This window comes from Tamandua tetradactyla, chromosome 19 (assembly GCF_023851605.1).
Source record: "Tamandua tetradactyla isolate mTamTet1 chromosome 19, mTamTet1.pri, whole genome shotgun sequence".
NCBI lineage: Eukaryota > Metazoa > Chordata > Mammalia > Pilosa > Myrmecophagidae > Tamandua > Tamandua tetradactyla.
This window is the reverse complement of record NC_135345.1, coordinates 38,872,789-38,895,585: the sequence shown is the minus strand read 5'-3', so window position 1 is coordinate 38,895,585 and position 22,797 is coordinate 38,872,789. Positions and strand designations below refer to the sequence as shown.

The following is a 22,797-nucleotide window of genomic DNA, read 5'->3' as shown; positions in this document are numbered from 1 at the left end:
GTCACAACATTCATGCACTAAGATCCACAGGTGAGACTCTCAGGGTCGCCCTTGCCAAACTTAATAAGATAGTGATGCTATTATTCAATTATAAGGCAATATTTAGGGTGCATTCTAAAAACTATAAAGCATTTCACAAACAGTACATCCAAAAATCTGGAATGGTCAGCTTTCAACACTGACTCTCCATTTCCTTGCAAAGATGCTGTGGCAAAAAGTAAGTGCTTAAAGAATTAATAGATTAATTAATGGTTTAGATATTATATTTAGTCAAATATTTGCATTAATTGAGATCACATGATGCCATATATGGCTGATCAGATTTCTAACTAATTAGAATGCAATAAAAGAATCATTACTAAAATTATATATAATCTTATATGACTCAGAAGACATTTTATTATGTTGGAATGCTGTAGGATCGTCATTATGATTATTGCATAACATTGTCATAAAAATCTATATAATGCTGGTTAAAAGGGTTTGGTTAAACTTTGTGCTTTCTAACACACAGTTTACTATATAAATATGCAGCCATCAGCTTTCACATTATCTTTCTGGAGGACGGATTGGGATTTCAGTGCCATTTAATAGCAGAGGAGATTGAGGGCCAGGCTGTATATATGACTTGCTCAGAGTTAAATGGTCACTGAGAGACAGAGTTGGATTAGGACATTTAAATTTCATTCTATTATTGATTATATATGTAGAACGGAATGATCAAAAGTTAAGAATGTTTGTATTTGGTGTTTTTTGGTATTTAAAAAAATTTTAAATTAATAAAAAGATGATATTTTAAAAAAGAATGTTCGTGTTGTATGTTGATTGGTTCTATTAATAAAAATTAAAAAAATTCATTCTAGTACTCTTTCATTTCCTTTCTTCAGAGCAAAGTTAAAGATATGAAGTATATGAAGGATTTGCTATATTTACTATTTTTCTCTCTGGAAATATAAACACAAGAAGGGATTTGGTCAAAGCATGCTTTTAGGGAGAGGGAAAGTCTCTCAGTAACCCTTGGAATTCACCAATAAAGGTAAAGGATACTTCTTAGAAAAGGAACTATTTTACACATTAGGAAGTAAGTTTATGAAACTTGTTTTCTTCAAGAAATAACTGGGTTAAATTATGAATAGGTTTACAAAAGATTTATGGATGCCAGTTTCACAATGAGCATTAAGGAAAATAAGCTTTTTTTTGTTTGTTTTAGCTCCAACATTTGAAGCTGACATTGAGGAAGATAATTCGGCCATCCTACAGCTGTCCTCTGGTGGGAAATTAGAAACAAAACAGTTTGTTCCTATGCTGATTGCTTAAATGACCATTATGGGCATCATTCTCCCTTCTCCAATCACATGCTGCGGAGTGCATGTCTGTAGAGAGTCATGAACTCATGACTATGGAAATATTGGGTAACACTATTATTCTCTATTATAATAATATAATAATATTATTATTCTCTCATGTGAGAGAAACATGAAGTGTCTGCATCTCACAGGGGACACCAGGTCACAGGAGAGCACAGGTGGTGGAAGATGGGGGTAGCATACAGGCATTTCTGGGGAGAGAGGTAAGTGGAGTGTAGGGAGGGACTCTAGAAACAGGTAAGGCTTCTTGAGGACCAGAATCCCAGAGTGTGGACAGATGGACTCAGGTGCCTGGACAAAAATACCCAGAATAGTGAGCACTCAGAAAGCTGTTTGTCAAGTTGATCAACTCTGGACTCTGTCATCAGACTGCCACAGCCGGGATTGCTCATCTGTACAGTGCATATCAGCACATTCCCTCATAATGCTTTACCTCCCGTGCTGGAGCATGTGGCGCTGCATCACATGCATATTTAACTTAGTCAGATTTATTAATACATGCCCCTCTAACCACCTTTACCCCTCTCTCCACACCAAAGACAAACGTCCTAAAGTGAGTGTGAAATATTAAACATGAATCTGCTTTCTCATTTCATTTCAGTTCCCATGTGTCTCTCATAGTGTTAGTATTTCATATACTTGGAATAAATCTAGTGTTTGAAGATAAACATTCCCATCAGTCTTTGAAGACACACAAATAACACACACACACACTTTACTTTGATACAACGTGGCCCCTATATGCGAGCCTACTCTTTCATGTAGTGTTCAATTAAAGAGCAATATGTTTTAACACAAAATGAAAAACCAACTGGGTTTCACTTATTAAAAATGGTAAATTATTCTTCCTAAGGCCTTTTCAAGGGTAAGTTTAATATATTTAATTTTTGCCTCTAAACTTATTTTGGAACCTAACTAAATAGGATCTTTGTAATAGGATCTTTGAAGATGTTATTAGTTAAGATGTGCCCAAGCTGAATGAAAGTGCTTAATATGGCAGAAGCACTTTTAAAGGAAAGGAAATTAGACTCGGTAGAAGCCATGGGGGACAGCCAAAAGCTGGGTCAAAGGAACCTAGAGGAAAAAGAAGACATTGCCATTTGCCTTGCCATGTGATAGAGAGGCCAAAGAACTTTTAAAGATTGCTGGAGGCCTAAGATATTGACCCTGGGAGGAAGCAAGTCTTCCTGTCTCTGAAACTGTGAGCCAATAAATTCCTGTTGTTAAGCCAACCCATTGTATAGAATTTGCTTTAGCAACTAGGAAACTGAAACATATGTTAAGTTCAAGAAGGACAATATAGATGTTTTGAACACCAGAATAATATAAGCCATCATATTTTGATACCAGTTTTAACAGAGGTCAAAAATGGAAGTAGTTTAGTTCAGGCTGAGGTGCCAAGTCAGTAGATACTATACTTCAAAGTGAGGTCCCAGATTATCATGCAGGACTTGAAAGAGAGGTTCTGAAAACCATTCTTGCTACGACGTTTAGAGGAATATCCACCTCTAGTCTAAAAAAGCAATTTGAAAGGCTGAGAAAAAAAAGGTGAATTAAGGTGCTATGGGCCATATTTATTACCACCCACCTCAAGAGAGAGGGCTGGAGGATGTCCACCTCTCACTTCTAGCCTAGAGAAAGAATCTTCAATGCTACTTTCAAGTTATCCCCCAGAGCTTGGGAACATGGTTGTTTGGTGTCTGATGACATCTGAGAAAGATAAAGCTTGGGTGGTTGAGGCTGGCTAGCTGCTCTGGCGGAAGAATGCTGAAGTGTTGCTGTATTGGGACTGGCCTGTACTTACAGAGTATCTCAGGGAGAAAATATACCTGTTTCCTGTGTATCATATGTGGGCCACAGGAAGGAGTGAGATGGCAAAAATAAAATCTTTGTTTTATTTCCTTTATCCAGGTCCATGGGGTTTGCTAAGGTGTGGAGCAGATCATATCACAAAGACACTGGACTAAGCTGGTGGAGTGAGAAGCTTCAGGACTTCATCCACCCAGGAAGCTGTGAACAACCAGCAGGAACTAGCAGAAAACTTTCTCAAAGCTCCAGAAAATAGGTAAAGGATACCAGTAAGAAAGAGGGTGAGCACTGAATGAAGAAAAAAGAAACTTAAAAGCAGTAGTATCTTATGGTCCCTGGCTAGTTCCTCTCCATGCCTCAGTGGGTTGGTGTGGAGCCAACCCATGTTTCCAGTACAGGACCTTGGTCTCAGTTCTGGAGGGAACAGAGTAACCTGCATACTCATATTGGGAATGGTACATGTATGTCTGGCTCAATCTGCCTGGTGGTGTCCTGGGAGACTTACTGCCCCAGAACCTTCTTATGTTAGATGGTGGCCCATGAAACTCTCTTACAGAAGGCTGTGGGAGAACCTCAAGTCATGCTGCCTTGGGCAGGGGATTTCTGGCTGTAGGGCATACAGTGCAGTGCCTAGGACTGTTGGAACCCTGCAAAGTGGGAATTTCTAGGGGAACACTCATATGCCTAAGAAATGCACATACACAGAAAGGATCAAGGAGGACCCTATACTTTGGACTCAGACTATTCACTAAACTCATTGTATGAATAAACTTTGAAGATCTATCTACAAAGACTGGAAAATATGTTTTCTTTTTCTCCTTCTTCTTTTATTTTAATTAGCTCCTGACTTTCAAAGAAAGCTCTGTCATAATAGTAGCTTGATAAAGTTTTAAGGAACAAATGCCTCAGAGTCTAAATTCCTGGGAAAACATATTAAAATATCAAAATGGCTAAGTTTCAACAAAAGATTATAAAACATGCAAAGAAATGGGAAGTGAAGGCCTGGTTAAAGGGGAAGATTAAAGAATTAGGAACCATCAGTAAGAACGACCAGGGACTTAATAGGCAAAGACTTTTTTTTTTTTTTAACATGGGCAGCACTGGGAGTCGAACCTGGGTCCTCTGGCATCGCAGGCAAGCATTCCTGCCTGCTGAGTCACTGTGGCCCAGCCTCGCAAAGTATTATTAACAAACTGTTGAATTTCACAGATAAGTAGAGAATTCTGAAAACCTCAAAAGAGAGAAACAGTGTCACGTACAAGGAAGCCTTAAAAGATTAAGTGCAGTTTCTCATAAAAAACCCATTGGAGGCAAGAAGGCAGTGAGAAGACATTTAAAGTACTGAAAGCAAAAAACTGCCAATCAAGAATTCTGTATCTGATAAAACTGTATTTCAAAAATGAAGGAGAAATTAAGATATTCCCAGATAAATAAAGCTGAGGGAGTTTGTCACCACAAGACTGGCCCTGTAAGAGATGCTAAAGAATGATCTGCAGGTTGAAGGAAAAGGACAATAGACAATAGATTGAAGCCTCATGAAGAAATAAAGACATCCTGTGAGAGTAGTGACATGGATACGTATAAATACCAGCACTACTGTGTTTTTGGTTTGTAATTCTGCTTTTTACTTCCTAGGCATAAGCATAAAATGTAATTATAAATCAGTGGTTTGAGACTTATACCGTATAAACATGTAACTTGTGACAAGTACTACATAAAGGTGAGGGGATGGAGAGGTATAGGAGCATAGTTTGTATATACTATTGAAGTTGATATTAAACTATAGGAGATTGTTACGGATTTAAGATGTTAAATGTAAGTCCAAGCAACTGTTAAAGAAAATATAGAAGAATACACAAGCTGATAGAGACAGAAATTAGAATGCAGGCTGCCAGAGGCTGGAGGCAATGTAATGGGGAGTTAATGCATAAGTGGGTGTAGTGTTTCTGTTAGAAGAGATGGGGACATTGTAGTAAGGGAAGGTGGTGAAGGTACCACAATGTTGTGAATGTGATCATTCCTACTGTGTGATATGCTTGGGAGTGTTCGAGATGGGATAATGTATATTGAATATATGTTCCCACAATTAAAAAAAAGAAAGAGCAACAAAAGAGACAACAGCAATTAAATGCAATACATGATCTTGGATAGGTTCTAACAAGGGAGGAGAAAAGTATCAAAAGGACATTTTTGACACATGAAAAAATGGAAATATAAACTATAAACTTTTTATCAATATTAAACTTCTTGGATTTCTTAACTTTACTTACAGTAGTTACATAAGTGAATATCCTGATTCTCAGGAAATGTATATGGCAGTATGAAGTATTTAAGGGGCATGGTATACAATCTACACTCAAGTGTTCAGAAAATGCATTGATAGATAGCAGGTGATAGAAGATAAATAGATGATAGAGATAGACAGATAGATACAGGTAGACAGATGAAAAGAATGATATGGCAAATGTGGCAAAGTGTCAAGATTGGTGGACCTGGGGATATGGAAGGATAGGGTATGTTGAAGTTCTTTCTTGAGGATTTGACTTATTTTTGTAATTGATCTATATGTTTGAAAATATTTCAAATTAAAAAGTTAAAAACAGAAGGAAAGAAAGAAAAAAAGACACTGGCAGTGTGTTGCTGTATGCCTCGGGGCTAGGGAGGTGATCAGCTAGAAAATGCTGCATTCCCCCCACGTTGTCTAGGAAACCATAGACACTAGATGCTCTGAGAGGGTACAGCAGGGATATTGGATGAGAGGAACTTCCAGGAAACCATAAAAGGGCCCAGAAGTGTGGGGAGGCAGCTTTAAACACCTTCAAGACCAGAATGTACAGAGCCCAGACACAGCAGTAGCGTTATATAAGAACTTTCTGGCCTTACCCTCTTTCTTCCCTACACTGCAGCCCTAAAGGAGAAAGGAAAAGAAGGAAAGAACTGCTACGTGGAGAAAGAAAAATGAAGATGGCCAAATTCCCATTCCTGACAGTAGGTGCCTTTATGGTAAACCTCAGCTGGTGGAGAGAAATTTAATTACTTTATATTGGACATACTCATTACTGAATTCAGACTTCTTAGCAACCAAAGGCAGTTGATGGCTTTACTTTATATGAAAGGGACAAGCAGAGTCACAGGATATGCCCTACTTTTCATCCAAATGGGAGTGGGGGGAACTAGCCCCCAAATATGAGTTTGATCAAAGACTGAGAGAAAAAATAGTGTTGCTTTATAATTGTACCCATAAGTCTTGCTCTTTCAATGTAACTGTTAGACAAGCACAATAGAATCACTGAGGTATCCATTCAAAAAAGACTAATTATAATCCAGATCATAGTTAAATACATAAAGTAGAAAGGAATTTCATTCATTTATCTTTCCCCAGAGTAAATTTTTTACAATATATGTGGAAGAGATTAGGCTTTTACCTTTTTTGCTGCTTCAGCTAGTAGAAGAGTCTTCCCAGTGCACGGTCCACCATATACAATAAGAGGGTTTATGTGCCCAGTTTTGCTTGGAAGAATGTATTTATGCACTATGTTTAGAGATTCACTTTTGTACTCATAGAAGGAGGCATATGTTTTACATAACGATGAATGCTGGAGGATTTCATCATAGAGTGTATCAGTTTCAGTGTCAAAATTCTGTTGTACTGTTGCTTGAATGATATCAATCATGTCCTCATAAAATTGTTTCCCCAGTCCTTCTATGTAATGATTTTCTATTTCTTGGGAATAGCCTAGTTTCATATCACAATGAGTGACAGAGGTGTACACTCTCAGATTAGATGATGCAACAATAGTAGGAATAAATTCATCCCTGAGTTTTAACAGCTTCTCTTGGGCTTCTGGGTCACGAATAATCCTTGGCTCTGTTCCAGTTATATCCATGTATTTTCCCATCTCTGGGATTTTCACAAAACGCTCAATGTTAGCAATTTTCCGAATGTAGCAAACACATTTCTTTAGGAATGCTGGAGTTTGCTTTCCTAGAGCAAAGTCAAATTCATCCTCTATAGCTGAAAGAAAATATTAAATATATTAGTTTATGGCCTAGAACAAAGGAGCAATGAGCCCACATTTCCAATATTCAACTCTTAGCCCTTAATGGTGGATTGTATTGCTTTTAGTTTGTGGTAGAGTTGTCTACAGAATAATTTCTTCATTCCCTCATTTCCTATTCCTTTGGCTTTTTCTAAGCAGTCTGGAATTCAGAAGAATGGTTTTTTAAGAAAAGTATTTAATTTTGGCCCCAATCTGAGGGAGATGGTCAAGATGAACATAATAAAAAAAGCATACTAGGTTTATCTTTGATCTTTTAAGTCGCTGCCTAGCAGTTAAGTGAAGAGCAGGGACCAATCTGGGCCAGAAAAAGAGAGAAGGAGGCTGAATGACAGATCTAATTTATATACTCCTTTTCAGGTATGTTTTTTACAATGTGGCTTCATAATTTTGTTAGAAATTTATTGTAGCCAAGACATATATATTCAAATATGCATATAAAAAAGCATGTTTCAAGAAAGAAAAAAGAAACTACACAGGCACCATTTTGGAGTATAATTTACTTCTCTTCCTTTCCATTGTTTAAGAAGGTAAAACCAGAAATAGCGTAAAAACTTATGCCCAATTCAAATATAAATAGTACATCTTTATAGATCCTGTCTAGTATTCTTATTTTAAATACTTATGGAAATATTAAAGTAGTATGCTAATTCCATTTCAAAGAGTTGGTACTTCCCTAGCAATTTTGATTGTGCAGACATAGTCTCCAAATGACTTTGAAATGTAAATAAATAAAATTGTCATGAACAAGCATATCTTTAAGATGATGTAACACCAAAGCAGAAAATAGTCCTTTGCCACAGTTCATATGAAATTATTACTCTTCATATGGTTATCCATTTTGACAGGCTCTTTAATGTGAAGTATTTAGGAGAAAATGTTTGCAGATGAAAGAAATACTTGAAAACTTGAACAGTATGATTCTAAATAAAGGGGTACTTTCCCAAGTTTTGTTTGTATTTTACATAAAGAATAAGAAAGCTTATGCTCTGGGCATTTTTGCTAATATAGCAAGTTTTAGGAACAGAGTGTGTTTTTTCCTTTAATATAGATAAAAATTCAGAGCCTCAAAAATGGATCAAAAAAGTCCTAAAGGAAGTCGGATATTAACCTATATATTCTAAAGATAAAGTTATTCCTGCCAATTTTAATATTTTCAGGGAAACCTAAAATATGACCTATTTTTGACAGCTTCCAGAAAGTGAATTTGTCAAAATGATTTATACTTTCTCTGAGCTTGAAATCTATGTATCCAGGGAGAATGGTAACAAGTACCTTATAGGTTTTCACAGATGATTTTCTACTCCATTTGAAAAAACAAAGTGAAAGTTCAATTATTATTGTTTTTTCTTCAGTAATTCTTTCCTGTCAACTTTCAAAGTAAATGTACATATTTGATTACCTTTACCCAGCAGTGTTTATTTTCTGGAAACTATGACTATAGTTTTCCTTTGCAATTTCTAATAATAAAGTTTCCTTTCTATTCCTGAGAAAGGCATGAGTGTCTGCTCAGCAGCTGGGGGAGGGGGAACTTTTTTTTTCTTAACTTAAATTAGATCCACCACTTCCTTATATCACACTCTTCCACGGCTTCCCATTTTACCTGGGATTAAAAAGTAAGGTCCTTATTCTGGCATGTGCCCACCCCTCTGACCCAGCTCTGCATTATCTCTCTCCTTCCCTAGGGCTGGCCACTAGCATTACTTTCTTTCTGCTCCTAGGACATGAGAAGTACATTCATGTTTTGGGGATCTTGAACTTGTTGATCCTTCTGTCTGGAACTACCTTAGATCTGGCATCTGGAACTCTCATTCCTTCTTGTCATTCAGTTGAAAAGTCATCTCCTTATTGCCTACTCCATCTAAATCCAGACCCCCACAACCTTCATCAGTGACTATTATCCTATTACTTCTTTTATTGTATTCATAGCATTATCACTTCTGAAATTATCTTGTTCATTTATATGATTACTTATTTGATTTTCCTTCCACTAAAAAAGCAAGTTAGTTCTAGGAGACAGGGACCTTGCCCTTTCACTCATTTCTGTATCCCCAGTGCTTGACACATAGCAAACACTTAAGAAATGTTTTCTGAATGAGTGAATGAATTAATGAATGAATGAACAGCTCAACTGAGAAACACTGGTAGAATCTAGTCTATTATATCCACATTTCTCCAAATAATTTTAAAGTCACATTTCCTGGAAACTTCCTCAGCCTAAGTAAAGGCTTTTCTAAGAGTCAAAACAAAAGGACATTTGCTTCTCCAGAACACAAAGACATTTAGAAAAAATTAAATTTTCCAGGCAATAAATGACATTAAAATTTCAGAATAATTAAAAAGAAGCAGTGACTTTATCTCTGATTTATTTATTCCTTAGTTTACTGAAGATGCATGAAAATTACCTGAGAAAAGATACCTCTTAGCTTGGCTGTGTTTCATTTTACCCTTTTCATATAATAGTTTTACAGAAGCCTTAAATATCTTCTTGATCTCATCTGATATCTCTTGCCACTTCTTCTCATTTTCAGCACTGGCAGAGGGCTGCATCTATGGAAATGTAAAAGGAATATATTATAGTCATCAAAGAGAATACTGATATTTAAAAACGAGAACTATTTTTTTGAGGGACTATGTGCCAACATTATGATAGGTTCTTTACAGACGCTATCCCATTTAAACCCCCTCGCAATTTCTGAAAGTTAGAAATTATTTCCATATTATATATGAACATGCCCAAAGTGACACAAAGGCATGAATCCAAATAGGATTTATTTGACTCCAGATCCCATGGGCTTTTTAATTAAACCATGTTTTTTCCCTCTTGATTTTTAAAATTTTTGATTTTGAAATACTTCCAACCATACAAGAAATTATAAAAATAGTACAAACCTCAAGCAGAGAACTTCAACATACCCCTAACACCCCAGATACCCATTCCACCAACTTTATTTTGCCACATTTGCCATATCTGTGTCTGTCAATTCACTTTGTGAATACTTGAGGGCAGTTCTGTACATCATGCTCCTTGAACACTTAATACTTTTGTGTACATTTCCTAAGAACCAGGCTATTCACTTAGATAATTGCCTTAAATGCTATTATCAAGTTCAAGACATTTAACACTGATACAAAGTTTACACTCTATATTCCAATTTTTCAAATATCAATCATATCCTTTCGATCCTTCACTCCTCCTTTGTTAGAGCTCATCCAGGACCACATATTGCATTTAATTGTCATTGCCCTTTAAATCGTTTGCTCATTTTTTTCTTTATTAGAGAGTTGTGGGTTTACAGAACAATCACACATAAAATACAAGATTCTCATACACCACCCTATGACTGGTGTGAAACATTTATTGCAATTGATGAATGGCACAGAATAGTACTATTAACTATAGTACTTTGTTTAATTTAATTAACATTGTTTAATTTAGGTTTCCCTGCTTGTATAATGCAGTTCTATAGATTAAAAAAAAATTACTCTGTTACCACATATACAAGTTAACATTTGTTCTTTTAACCATATTCAGTTACGCATTTTAGTGCTGCGCATTCACAATGCTGTGCTATCATTACCACTATACAAAAACAACATATTTCTATTGTTCTAAATAGGTGCTCCCTTTTAGCACTTATCCACGCAACGAGTTTTGAGAATAGTTTGAGGCCAAACCATAGGAACCTCCTTGATGTTTTACATGCATGTTTAGTCAATGTCTGGTTTCTTTGTGCCTAGGAGTTCAGTTCTCAGATTACCTCTTTCTCATAAATCCCTTTCTTGGAAATCTCCTCAGCTAAATATCCAAGCTCCCTCAAATTTTGTCTTCCATCTGAAATCAGAACTCAACTTTGCCAAGTTATCTGCCACTTAAAAACAAGGATCACTTTCCTCCATTTTCCAATAACACACTCATCATTTTCTTCTAAAACCTCATCAGAAGCACCTTATCACCTATATTTCTACCAACAGTCTCTTCAAAGACACCTAGGCTTTTCTGTCAAGCACCTCACAATACTTCCAGCCTCTACCCACTACCCAATTCCAAAGCTATTCCCACTTTTTTTTTTTGTATTTGCAATAGCAGCATTACAGTCTCCTGGTATCAAACTCTGTTTTAGTTTCCCAGGCTGCTTAAAGCCAATACTGTGAAATGATTTGGTTTAAACAATGACAATCCATTCGCTCATGGTTTAGTTTTGAGGTTGGGAAAATGTCCAAATCAAGGCATCTTTAAGGTTATGCTTTCTTCCCCAAACTGGCTGCTGGCAATCCTGGCTCCACCGTCATATGGCAAGGTACATGGTGGCAACTGCTGATTGCTCCCTTCTCTTCTGGGTTTTGTTGTCTTCCTCTCTCTTTGTCTGAATTTCATTCTCTTGTCTTTACAAGTAGTTACACAGATTAAGACCCATCTCAATCAGGGTTGGACACACGTTTACTGAAGTAAGGTCATCAAAAGGTCCTACTTATAACGGGTTTACACCCATAGGAATGTATTGGATTTACGAACATGTTTCTCTGGGGCACATACACCTTCAAACAACCACAAACATCATAAAATAATCTCTTCAATATCATTCAAAGTGGGGAGGAAGTAAAAGCAGATGTGCTCATATACGTTACTATTCATTTGTCTCTGGTTGTTTCTTCTTAATTTGTTTCTATGATCTTGTAAGATATAAAATGGGAGAACTGCCTACCCAGAAAGTGATACTTATACAGTCTTAATGATAGTTTTATTCACACATTCAGTTATTTAACAGTACTTTATGTAGGAGTTTTGTGGAGTTTGGGGAGTAATTTAAATCTCTCTCGAGGACAATAGAACAATTGAAGAAGTAACAATAACAGCCAATTAATGAGTAAAATATGAGAAAGTCCCTTCAAACCACTGTGTAAACTTGGTTTATTGAGGGACTACATTCTTTGATATCTACATTTACCAGCTGTGAATTTACTCCTAGCATATTTAACTGGAGGATGGTTCAGATGAACCCTAATATCCCTATCTAGAAAGGTAATATTCTGATAGTGTAGATAACTACTCTGAATAAAACATGTTAGGGGGAAGAAAAAAAACGGAAGGATTTGACATTGCATCATATTGTATAGAGAAAATGTTATGTTGAATAGCTGAATGCCAAGTATATCAGGTTGTAAATGAAGAACTGTGGCTAACCTCTTGATCTGCCTGGATGCTGACTGTATCAAGGATATTCTCTTCGGAAAAGGGATGGATACCTAGATCTAGACCTTCTTTTCAATCCTTTCAGAAATCCATGGAATGAATAGGCCCACCCCTTTTATCTTTCTCCCTCATTCCGTTTCAGGGGACACATAGTAGATAGTCATCAGACCCAGGGTGGAGAGGAAACAATAATGTTTCCATCAAAATCATGAGTGAATCCACATATAAAGCTTCTAAAATAAATTGATATGAGACTATAAATTAACTACATATGTAATGTTTAATGGAAAATTTTTGAATTAAAAATAAAGATTATAAAAAACATTAGGCAGGTTTTTAAAACAATACTCCTCCAATGTCCTCCCCCCTCCAAAAAACTACTATAAAACTAAAAATATAACTTGAAAACTGAATGTCTGAACAGAGCAGACACAGCTGAAGAGAAAACTGGTGAACTGGAGAACAGAAAGTAATCTTCTAGAAGGCAGCAAAGAGAGATAACCATGAAAGAGACTTAATAGGCATGGAAGATAGCTGAGATCTAACGTACCTCTAAATAAAGGCCAAAAAGGAAATAACAGGGAATAGAAGACAAGATGACTGAGAATTTTCCAGAAATAATAGAATTTATTATATGAATCCACAAATCTATGAATCATGACATAGACTAACCAGGATAAACAAATGACACATTATCAAGAAATGAGCAAAATAAGAATATATTCAGATAAACAGATGCTGAGAAAGCTTATCACTTCATTAAAGGAACTTAAGGAAGAAGTAACTACTTCAGGAAGAAACACTTCAGGAAAAAGGAAAATGGTCCCAGAAGGAAAGTCTGAGACATTAAAAGAAACATTGAGTCAAAAAGTTGGCAGGCTCAGTTTTGGATTTAGTTGTTCAAAGGAATGTTGGAGGGCAGAGGGACTCTACCTTGTCTTTTCTGTAGAGAAAACCAACCTTAAATGACATAAATAGCTTCAGCTAATGGGAAAATAAAACCCCTGGAGAGCAATATTTCAGAGACAAAGTTAACTTACTGAATGTTTATTGCTTTTCAGCATTTCCAATTTGGGTCTGAGGTAATAAGCTGCTGGCACTGAGTTCTCATCCCGACAGTACCATTCTTCCAGTAATTTGGTATCCAGCTTTGCCTCTATGGCAGCATCCCAAATCATTTCAAATTCTGAGGCTTCAACTTCTCCAGGGATTCGGATGTTTCCATACTTTTCACCTAATAGTCCCTGTGTATCAACAAGAAAGTTCAGTTTAGTGTATCACCAAGAAAGTTCATTTTAGTATTCACATTGTGCCACCACTCAGTAAGTGTTAATAAATAGGTAAGATACATTGTTTCATTCGTTTGCTCTTTTAATCACAGTGGATATTTGTTTTCAATGGATTATTTAATAAGTAAAATATATGTATAGTATAAATACAATAAATTATCACATACCAAGACTACTTATTACCTCAGAGAAATTCAAAATTCAGTTTTTGTAGCACATTTACTTTCTCAAAATGTTTATATAACAAAACAAAAGTTGTTCTATTCTGTGATTTTTTGTTTGTTACAAACATGAAAAATCTCAAAGGAAATAACCATTTGTAAGGAATTGATACTATGGTGCTAAGCCCAAAACCATCTTTACACAGCTATAAAGAGAATAGATTGAAAATAATACACTTTCAATGTCACTGGCAACTGAAAATTCAAAATATAAACAAAGTACCATGTTCTTCCTATTAAATTAGCAAAAACAAAAACCAAAAAACAAAACATGTGCTCAGTGTTATGTGAAGGTATGAAAAACCCACAATATAGTGCTAATGGGCATGTAAATGGATCCAAAATTTCTCTAAAGGGTATTCTAGCAACATGCGTTAAAAACCTTGAAAATGCATAGAAATTTGACTGGGAAATTTTTCTTCTGGGAATTTGTCCTTAATTAAGGCTGCACATAAAGAATATATATGCTGAACCAGTTCTAAGAGGAAAGAGTTTGTATAACAACCTAAGTGTACAGCAAAGGGAAATGTTTAAATAAATTTTGGTACATCTATGCAGTAGAATACTCTTCAGTCATTGAAATTATGTTGTAACACTATTGATTTAGAAATATATTATTATGTGAAAAGTACTTTAAAAACAGTGTAAAGTGATTCATATATTATTACATACAATATTTGTCGAGTGTATGCATATATACATCTATATACATACATACACGTAAAGGAAGTTTGATAAGAATACAGTGCACGATTATCAATTGTTATCTTTGAGTGGATATTTTTAAATTTACTTAGGTGGTTCAATGAATTCATTAATTTCTTTATTAGAAATTATTTTGTAGTACACATGTATTACCTTGTAGTGAGAAAAACAGTTATTTAATAATTTAAAACCTAGTGCTACTTTTTAGGTTTTAGGCAACACTTCCAAGTTTGCTCTAAACATTTGCTTAAGCCAGTGGTTCTCAAAGTATGGTCCCTGGACCAGCAATATCAGGAACACCTGGGAACTTGTTAGACATACAAATTCTTGGGCCCTACCCTAGACCCCCTGAATCAGAAACTCTGGGTTTGGGGCTCATCAATATGCATGTGTTGGTTTGAATCTGTATGTACTACCAGAGAAGCCTATTATCTTTTAATCCATCCCTGTGGGTGCAGGCCTATTATTGGTGGGACTTTTGTTTTGGTTGTTTCCATGGAGACATGACCCAGCCCATTCAAGGTGGGTCTAACACCTTTACCAAAGTCCTTTATAAGAGCTTACAGAGAGAGAGAGTTTAGAAAGAAAAGGCCTTGGGAGAATCTAAGAGAAAAAGACACACCCAGAGACATCTTGGAGACAGCCATTGAAACCAGATCCAGAAGAAAATGACCAGAAGATACCAACCATGTGCCTTCCCATGTGACAGAGGAACACTGGATTCCAGCACCCTTTCTTCAAAGGAGGTATCTTCCTCTTGATGCCTTAGAATTGTAAACTTGTAACTTAATAAATTCCCATTGTTAAAAGCCAACGCATTTTTGGCATATTGCATTAGCTGCTATTGCTTAGCAGGGTTAGCAAACAAAGACACTGCATTTTAACAAACTTAGAGGTGAATGAATCACTGATTTAAGCTAAAATATTATTAATTTACATCGTACCCAATATTTCAATTAATCTTCAGTGCCTTAGCTAGCAAAGAAGAAATGTGAAGGAAGACAAATCATTAGAATTCAAGGCAAATTTATCTCTTTAATACTATTCATGAGAAGCGTGTCTGTTCTATCTGTAAACATCTTCATTCTTTCCCCTTGTTAACCAGCATCCTTAGTATGAATTTCAAGCCTTGTTTATCCATTGGAGTATGAAAAGCTAGTTTGGCTTCTTAGGGTCATTTCTTAGAACCTCTATTGCTCATTAATGCAATATCCACAGAATGCTTTTCATCTGATACAGGCAGGTGAGAAAATAAGAAATGTCTTAGGTAGATCTGTGTCCAAAATAAATTCAGAATCTAGACTTTTAAAAGATGGTAAGTCTCATGAAGGAAGAGGGTGGAGCCATTTGTTTCTAACACATAGAAAATATTAAAAAAAAACATATTTGTTGAATAAATCAATGAACCAAGACAGTGAAAGAAATTGTTAGAGTTCTATTTAGTGCTTTTCCAAAGCTTTCAATTTGGGATAGCACCAATTGGGAAGTTTTGTCAGCAACACTCATTTCAACCCAAAGTCTTTTAAGCAGGCACTGGCTAAACACATTCCCAGGTAGCTCATGGCCTTTCAATCTCCTTAGGATGTAATAAATTTACAAAACTGACTTCTGCAGGTGACTGTGGTTAGCTGAACTCACTGTTTCAAGCTCAGTTCTCAGCATGAGCCTCCATAACTGGACAGGAGATAGAAACAGCCTGCGTGTTCTCTGTGGCTGCATAAATCCCTTATGAAACAGGCTCAAACTTAAGGACTCTGTATTATTGGCCTGAATTATTTCAGCATGATAAGCAATGGTTTATAGAGGGTTCTTTAGAGATAAGAGTGCTCTAACCTCAACTAACTGTATCAGCCTTAAGGCCAATTTAGAGATTTTTTTTTTAAATCTGCATTTATTTTGGGCCATTCTTAAAAACAGGCTGTATGCAATAACAACAAAATATATTCCAAGATGTTTCTCATTTCTAATAGTCCTTTTAAAACCTCTTATGATGAGCTTGGGTAAATGGACAGGCACAATATCTTATTTTATCACAGATACAGAGGAAGATGATCTATTTCAGGGTAGTCAGCTTGGTGATTATCCTAATTCCCTTGCCTAATTCTGGATAGGGACAGTCAGCACCCCCAATCAGGGTTGTCTGCGGTGAGGAGAGAGTTTTCAGTGGTGGGAATGAAGCAAACCCATTGGGTATAGGGTTTAAGAAGCCTTCTAAGCAGTAACCACTGGAGGAAACTAAAATGGCATGCAGGTGGAATTTGGCCATGGCTAGAGGACCTTGTGGATAGGTGGAACACTACATGAATGGGATTTGGCAACTGGCAGTCAATGGAGTCCAGCAGTATCATGGAACTAGTCACCACAATCTAAGACAAGGTCCAGCCAGAATTTGGGCAGGAGGCAGGAAAGAGGACATAATAATGTCCTATAAAACAAAATTTAGAGCTAAGACACAAAACCAGGGAAGGAAGGACCTTCTTCACTGTACCAACAATTTATTAACTGGTGTTCTTCATATTCTTTCTGCTGTAAATAAGGCTGGTCCAAAAGACTAGTGCAGAGTCAAATCTATCAATCAATTTCTAAAAATTGCTTCAAGGATGAAGCATCACACAAGATGCCTATTAAACTGTAGGTTCCTAGATATCTTTTAAGACCTACAGAAATATTGAGGTGGGGAAGCCCAGGAATCTGCACTTTAAAATGAAGTTCCAAATAAATCTACAATATAAAAATCACAGCTGTGAGGGTTAGGTTCTGGTGTCAACTCACCCATATGATTATGCCCGATTGTCTGGTCAGGCAAGCACTGTCTTGATCGTTGCTGCAAGGGTATTTCGTGGCTGACTGATAAACTGGAAGGCTGGTGTATTAAATCATCAGTCAGCTGATTACATCTGTGGCTAATTAAATCTGTGATCAACTAAGGGGTATCTCCCACAACCAGAAGTAATCCAATCTAGTGAAGGCTTTTAAGGGAGATACTTTCACTACTTTTTCACCACTTCTTCAGCTATCAGCCTCTCTTATGGAGTTCATCCAGACCTTTCATCGGAGCCTCCAGTTTGAAAGCCTGTCCAATGGATTTTGGACTCTTCCATTCCCACAGTTGCATGATACAACTTTATAAATCTCATATTTACAGACCTCTCCTATTGGTCCTGTTTCTCTAGAGAACCCTGCTAACACAACTGCTGTGGGTGAAGCATATGTGGTCTCATGAGTGAAGGTTAGCAAGCACTAAAGGGGTAGTTTTGGGGACACAGCAGATCATTACAAAAATCAAAGGCTCTTTAAAAATAATTATTTGATTGGAGAATCTGGCACTAAATAATAAAATTACTTGATCAATATAGTCAGGAGAAATGTTCCTTCCAGTAGAGATTACTGGGAAAGAATAAATATCCCCATTGAATTTAAATAACTAACATACATTGAGTATCTATTATATAAAAAGTCCTCTATATATAAAATGTCAGAAAAGTAAAAGTGGCTGTAGGCTTAAAATTACTCATTGGATTGTTCTTCCCTGGCCCTTTCCTTCTCTCTATTGATTCTTTCTTTTGGTGGAATGCTCATAAATCATGAAGTCACTTCTCATAAATTCAAGATGGGATTCTACCTCAGTCTCATCTCATTATTTAGGCAATAGCAACAAAAAATTATGACTACATTTTTCAGGAAAGCTCTCTGGGGTTCTATGTGATCATAGTTCTACAGTAACAGACTGAGAGTGGTTATATCTACCAAGGCCAGAGAGAGTCAATTTAGAGAAATAGTCAGTCAAACTCAGTAGCAAAATTTATACAATTGCCTAAACTCTGAAGCCATCTGGACTATCCAGGAATGATGCTGGAGCAGCTACAGAAACTATGTGCAAGAAGGCACCTTCCTCTGTTCACTGGCAATAGCATATGTACCCTATGACCAAAGGAGAAACAGAATTTCCAATCCTTCTGATCCCCACGCCCTAGAAAGCTTGCTTACGCTTTGTTAAAACAACTTTGCCAACTTGTAGGGAAAAACTTTTGGGGAGTACTGGGAAGTACATTTAATTCTTATGCCATTGATCAAACTACCTGTGATCCTATTGCGAAGATAAGCATATGACAAAAATAATTTTCAGCTTCTTATTGAATTGTTTAGCACTCTGTCAACACACTAATAGGCATAAACAAAAGATATTTTGCCTCTCTGCAGAAATGCATAGCCACCTTTCCAACCCATCTTTTCAAATATGAAAAACATGTTTAAATAGGCCCATTCTTTTGACACTGATAATAATAATATTAATTAGACAGAGGGCAAGAATCCAATTAAGTTATTCAGGTACAATCTGGGGAGTTAACTCCAAAGGGTAGATAGCCTATGAAAAGATCTAAATATTGTTCGTTGTAGTTTCTGCATGTAAAATTCTAGCATAAGAAATATTTTCTGAATTATTGAACTCTTTATAACTAGGAACTTAAATGTAAAAGGGCTCTTTGTATTTCCCTTTTCTTCTTTATATACTGATATAGATACATCTAAGCCACTGATTTAAAAGGCTTAGAGATAACATTTTCTTTCAATCGATTTTTCTTTTCCATTGGGTAAATACAGAGTCCTATAGTTAGTTCTGCTTAGGCTTGCAATGGAGAATTTCTGAGGGCTGAATCTGGTGGTATGCACTTTCAATTGTAGCAGAAATACTGTGGAAAACACGTAAGAGAAAATGAAGTATTCTTGGAGGTGTCAGTGCATTCAGTATGTAACAGCATTGCCATTACTCTGCTGTGGGATGGCAGGAAGGCCACGCGGGCAGAATCTGTTGGGGATTCTGGATGCCATGCTTTGGAGGAGGGTGGCCAGGTGCTCCCTGGACAGTTTGTTTACGAACCATCGCTGATGGGAGCAGCTGGAAGGGAAAAAGAGATTCTCTCCCCAATAGCTGCTATAACAAACTTAAGTATGGACTCAGTTAGTGCCCTATTCCCGATAACCCAGTGATCAAAGAAAAGCAGGTGGACCTATTCCTTCCTTTCTACAAGCTTCCCTTTTATTTATTAATGAAAATGTTGTATACAACTTTGCCTCACACATGCTCTCATTTAATATTCACAATTCTGGGAAGAAGGGAGATTTGTAGAGGAGAACACAAAGTCTCACAGGGCTCAGCGGTCTTGCCACTTTGCTAAGAAGACATGGTAGTATCAGGTCTTGAATATGAGACTTTTTACCAATAGTCTCATTTTTTCTATTCAAGTTATTGGGTTACTTTCCCTTCTGAAAGCACCTGCCGGTGGCTTGTTTATTTGGGATGTCTCTCCTAGCCAGTGTCCTTGGAAGAGATACCAGAGATGGTCATGTAGGTGGTGTGCTGCACACCTCCAGGGGGCACTGTTCACAAAGACTACAGTATGATTGGCATCCCTCCCTGGAGTTGTTTGACATTATGGCCTTGGATGTTGGCATTTATTTTTATCTGATTTATTGTTGGGTGGAGGGACAAAGGTGGTTGTGATGTATTCCCTGGAGGTGAAAACCAACCCTACTATTCAGACCTCTGGTTATAAAACCAGACCAACCAAACCCTGCCAAAGAGTCAGCTGCACCTTCTTCACACCCATAACATGGTGGAAGGATAGGGTAATAGAACCAGATGGGCTGGAGTCATTCTGGAGTTTGCAGTTAACTTATATCAGTTCCAAAGTACAGATTGCAGCCCCACCCCTGGCCTGTTGTCTTACAAAACTGAGAACTGAGACACTTATAATAACCTGAGCTGGAACACCTATAGTATACCTGGCTGGAGAACTTGTTTTGAAGTCATCATGAATCCATTCAATGAATACTTATTGAGCATACCTGGTTTACATTGGAGAGCTACCCACTGTCCTAGTTTCTCAGGAATGTCCTAGTTTGGTCACTGAACACCCAGGAAATCCTTCAGTCCCAGGCAATCCAAGAAAGCTGGTCATGCTGTGAACAAGGCAGTTATGGTCCCTGCCCCTTGGGCTTTCATTCTAGAACAGAAGGATACTGGCAAGGATTAGATCAAGGAGAATTACAGAGTAGAAAAAGAACGGGGTTGAGGACCACCAACGTGTCATGTGGCCATCGAAGTAGGAGGAAAAGAGCAGAACAGTGTCACATAAGTCAAGAGGAGCCAGTTTCAAGAAGGATAGAATGAGAATACTTGAAAAATTTATATAGAGCACTTATAAAGCAGTGGAAAAAGAGATTAAGGATATGAAGAGGTGATTCACAGAACCAGTTAAAAAATGGCAATGGGCATGAAAATAATATTCAAGTCTATCCAAATCAAAGAACTAAAAATTAAAGCATAAATGTGATAAGATCCTTTTTTAATCAAACTTATAAGGCAGTAATGATACTTAGCGGTATCAGGCAAAAAGGAAATGGGTACTCTTAGAAAAAGTCAATAAAAATGTGTATAACCTTGCTGAGAAGGCAACTTGGCAGCAGGTATAAAATTCATCTTAATATTTCCATAAAGATTTCTGTAAAAAGATCAAGTTTTAGTTTATATTTTGGTCTTATTCTAAGAAAATTTAAATTTACCAATGTTTATATAAACAGGAAAACCAAGCATTGACAACAGTAGGAGAGAGTAAATAATTACCAATTCTCATAGCATGTGGAAACAAATTCAGTTCCAAGTTTCCTTTTTTGTTCTAATTCTGGGAAATTTTAAAAATAGAGAAACTTCTGAAGAGTATAATAATCAACTATGTCCCCACAGCCCAGCATTAATATCTCAATATTTGGGCATATTCTGAACAAGCTCTTTTTTTAAAAAAAAACACTGATATATTTTAGTTTTTGGAACAGTTTTTGATTTAGAGAAAAATTGAGCATCTAGTACAGAGAGTTCTCATATCCCTGCCTCCCCCATGCCCTACACAGAATTTCCCCAATTAAAACTTATGTTAGCATGGAAAATCCTTGTTTTTTCCCTAATGTCTTTTTTTTGTTGTTCTTTGATACCATACAGGATATAACATTATATTTAGCTCTTCTATCTCCTTAAGTTCTTCTTGGCTGTGACAGTTTCTCAGAATTTTCTTATGATGACCTTGATAATTTAGGAGTACTGGTCTGGTATTTTGAGATTGTCTGATGTTTTTATCTTGATTAGACTGGTGTTATGGGTTTTTGAGAGGAAGATCACAGAGTCAAAGTGATATTCTCATCATATCATACCAAGGGTCCATATTAGCAGCATGACATCACTGCTGATATTGATCTTTTATCGTCTGGCTGAGACAGTGTTTGTCAGGGTTGTCTACGGTAAAGTTACTCTTGTTTCCCCTTTCCATACTGTACTCTCTGGAAAGAAGTAACTATGTACAGACTACATTAAAGAAGTCGGAAATTGTGTCCTCCCTCCTTTATTTGGGATTCTTCTGTATGGGAGAATTGTTTCTTCTCCCCCATTTATTGATTTATCCAATCATTTATTTATGTCAGGATGGACTCATATATTTCATTTATATACTGGCTTATAATCCAATACTGCTTTCTTTATTTTAGTTCTCAAATTGTTCTAGCTTTGGCCACTGGGAACTCTTTCAGTTAGCTCATGTGTCCCTTTGACATACCTCCACCATCGTGAGATTTGTGTGTGTGTTTTAGACCTTCTTTACTTTCTGGCACTCTAATGTAATCCAGGCTCATTTTTGTATATTTCCTGCCCCAGTCCTAGAATCAGCCATTTCTCTACAGAGTCCTAGTTCCTTTTATTGGAGAATAGTATTAGAAATCAAGACCTGGGTGCTGGGTGTACTTGCTGTTACTGGGTGTAGCTCCTTTTAGCTAATAGAAGCCTTCTTTTAGCTTCTCAGCTGACAGAGAAAAGAACTATATATGTATACTAACTCATGTATAAACATCTATCTCTAAATATCTCTGTATGTAACCATCTTTATCTATATTAAGTTAAACACGAATTCTTTTAAAAATATTTTTTTGAGAAATATCCACATATGCACAGTCCAACAATATTACATATTATACAATGACTCAATATCATCACATAGTTGTGTTTTCTTCACCATGATCATTTTTAGAACTTTCGCATCACCCAGAAAAAAGAAACAAAAAGAAAAAAAAGAACTCCTACATCCCATACTCCACCCCCCCATTGACCCA

The 22,797-nt window shown here is 36.6% G+C and overlaps 1 protein-coding gene across 1 annotated transcript in view; it reads right to left on the bottom strand.

Moving 5' to 3' along the window:
* NWD2 (NACHT and WD repeat domain containing 2) overlaps positions 1 to 22,797 on the bottom strand; it is a 195,711-nt gene that overhangs the window by 6,224 nt on the left and 166,690 nt on the right. Inside the window, exons 4-6 of the mRNA XM_077136574.1 lie at positions 13,469 to 13,672; positions 9,640 to 9,784; positions 6,602 to 7,191 (exon numbers count right to left, since the gene is read on the bottom strand). Coding sequence (XP_076992689.1) covers positions 6,602 to 7,191; positions 9,640 to 9,784; positions 13,469 to 13,672 — 939 coding nt within the window. The remainder of the gene's footprint in view (positions 1 to 6,601; positions 7,192 to 9,639; positions 9,785 to 13,468; positions 13,673 to 22,797) is intronic.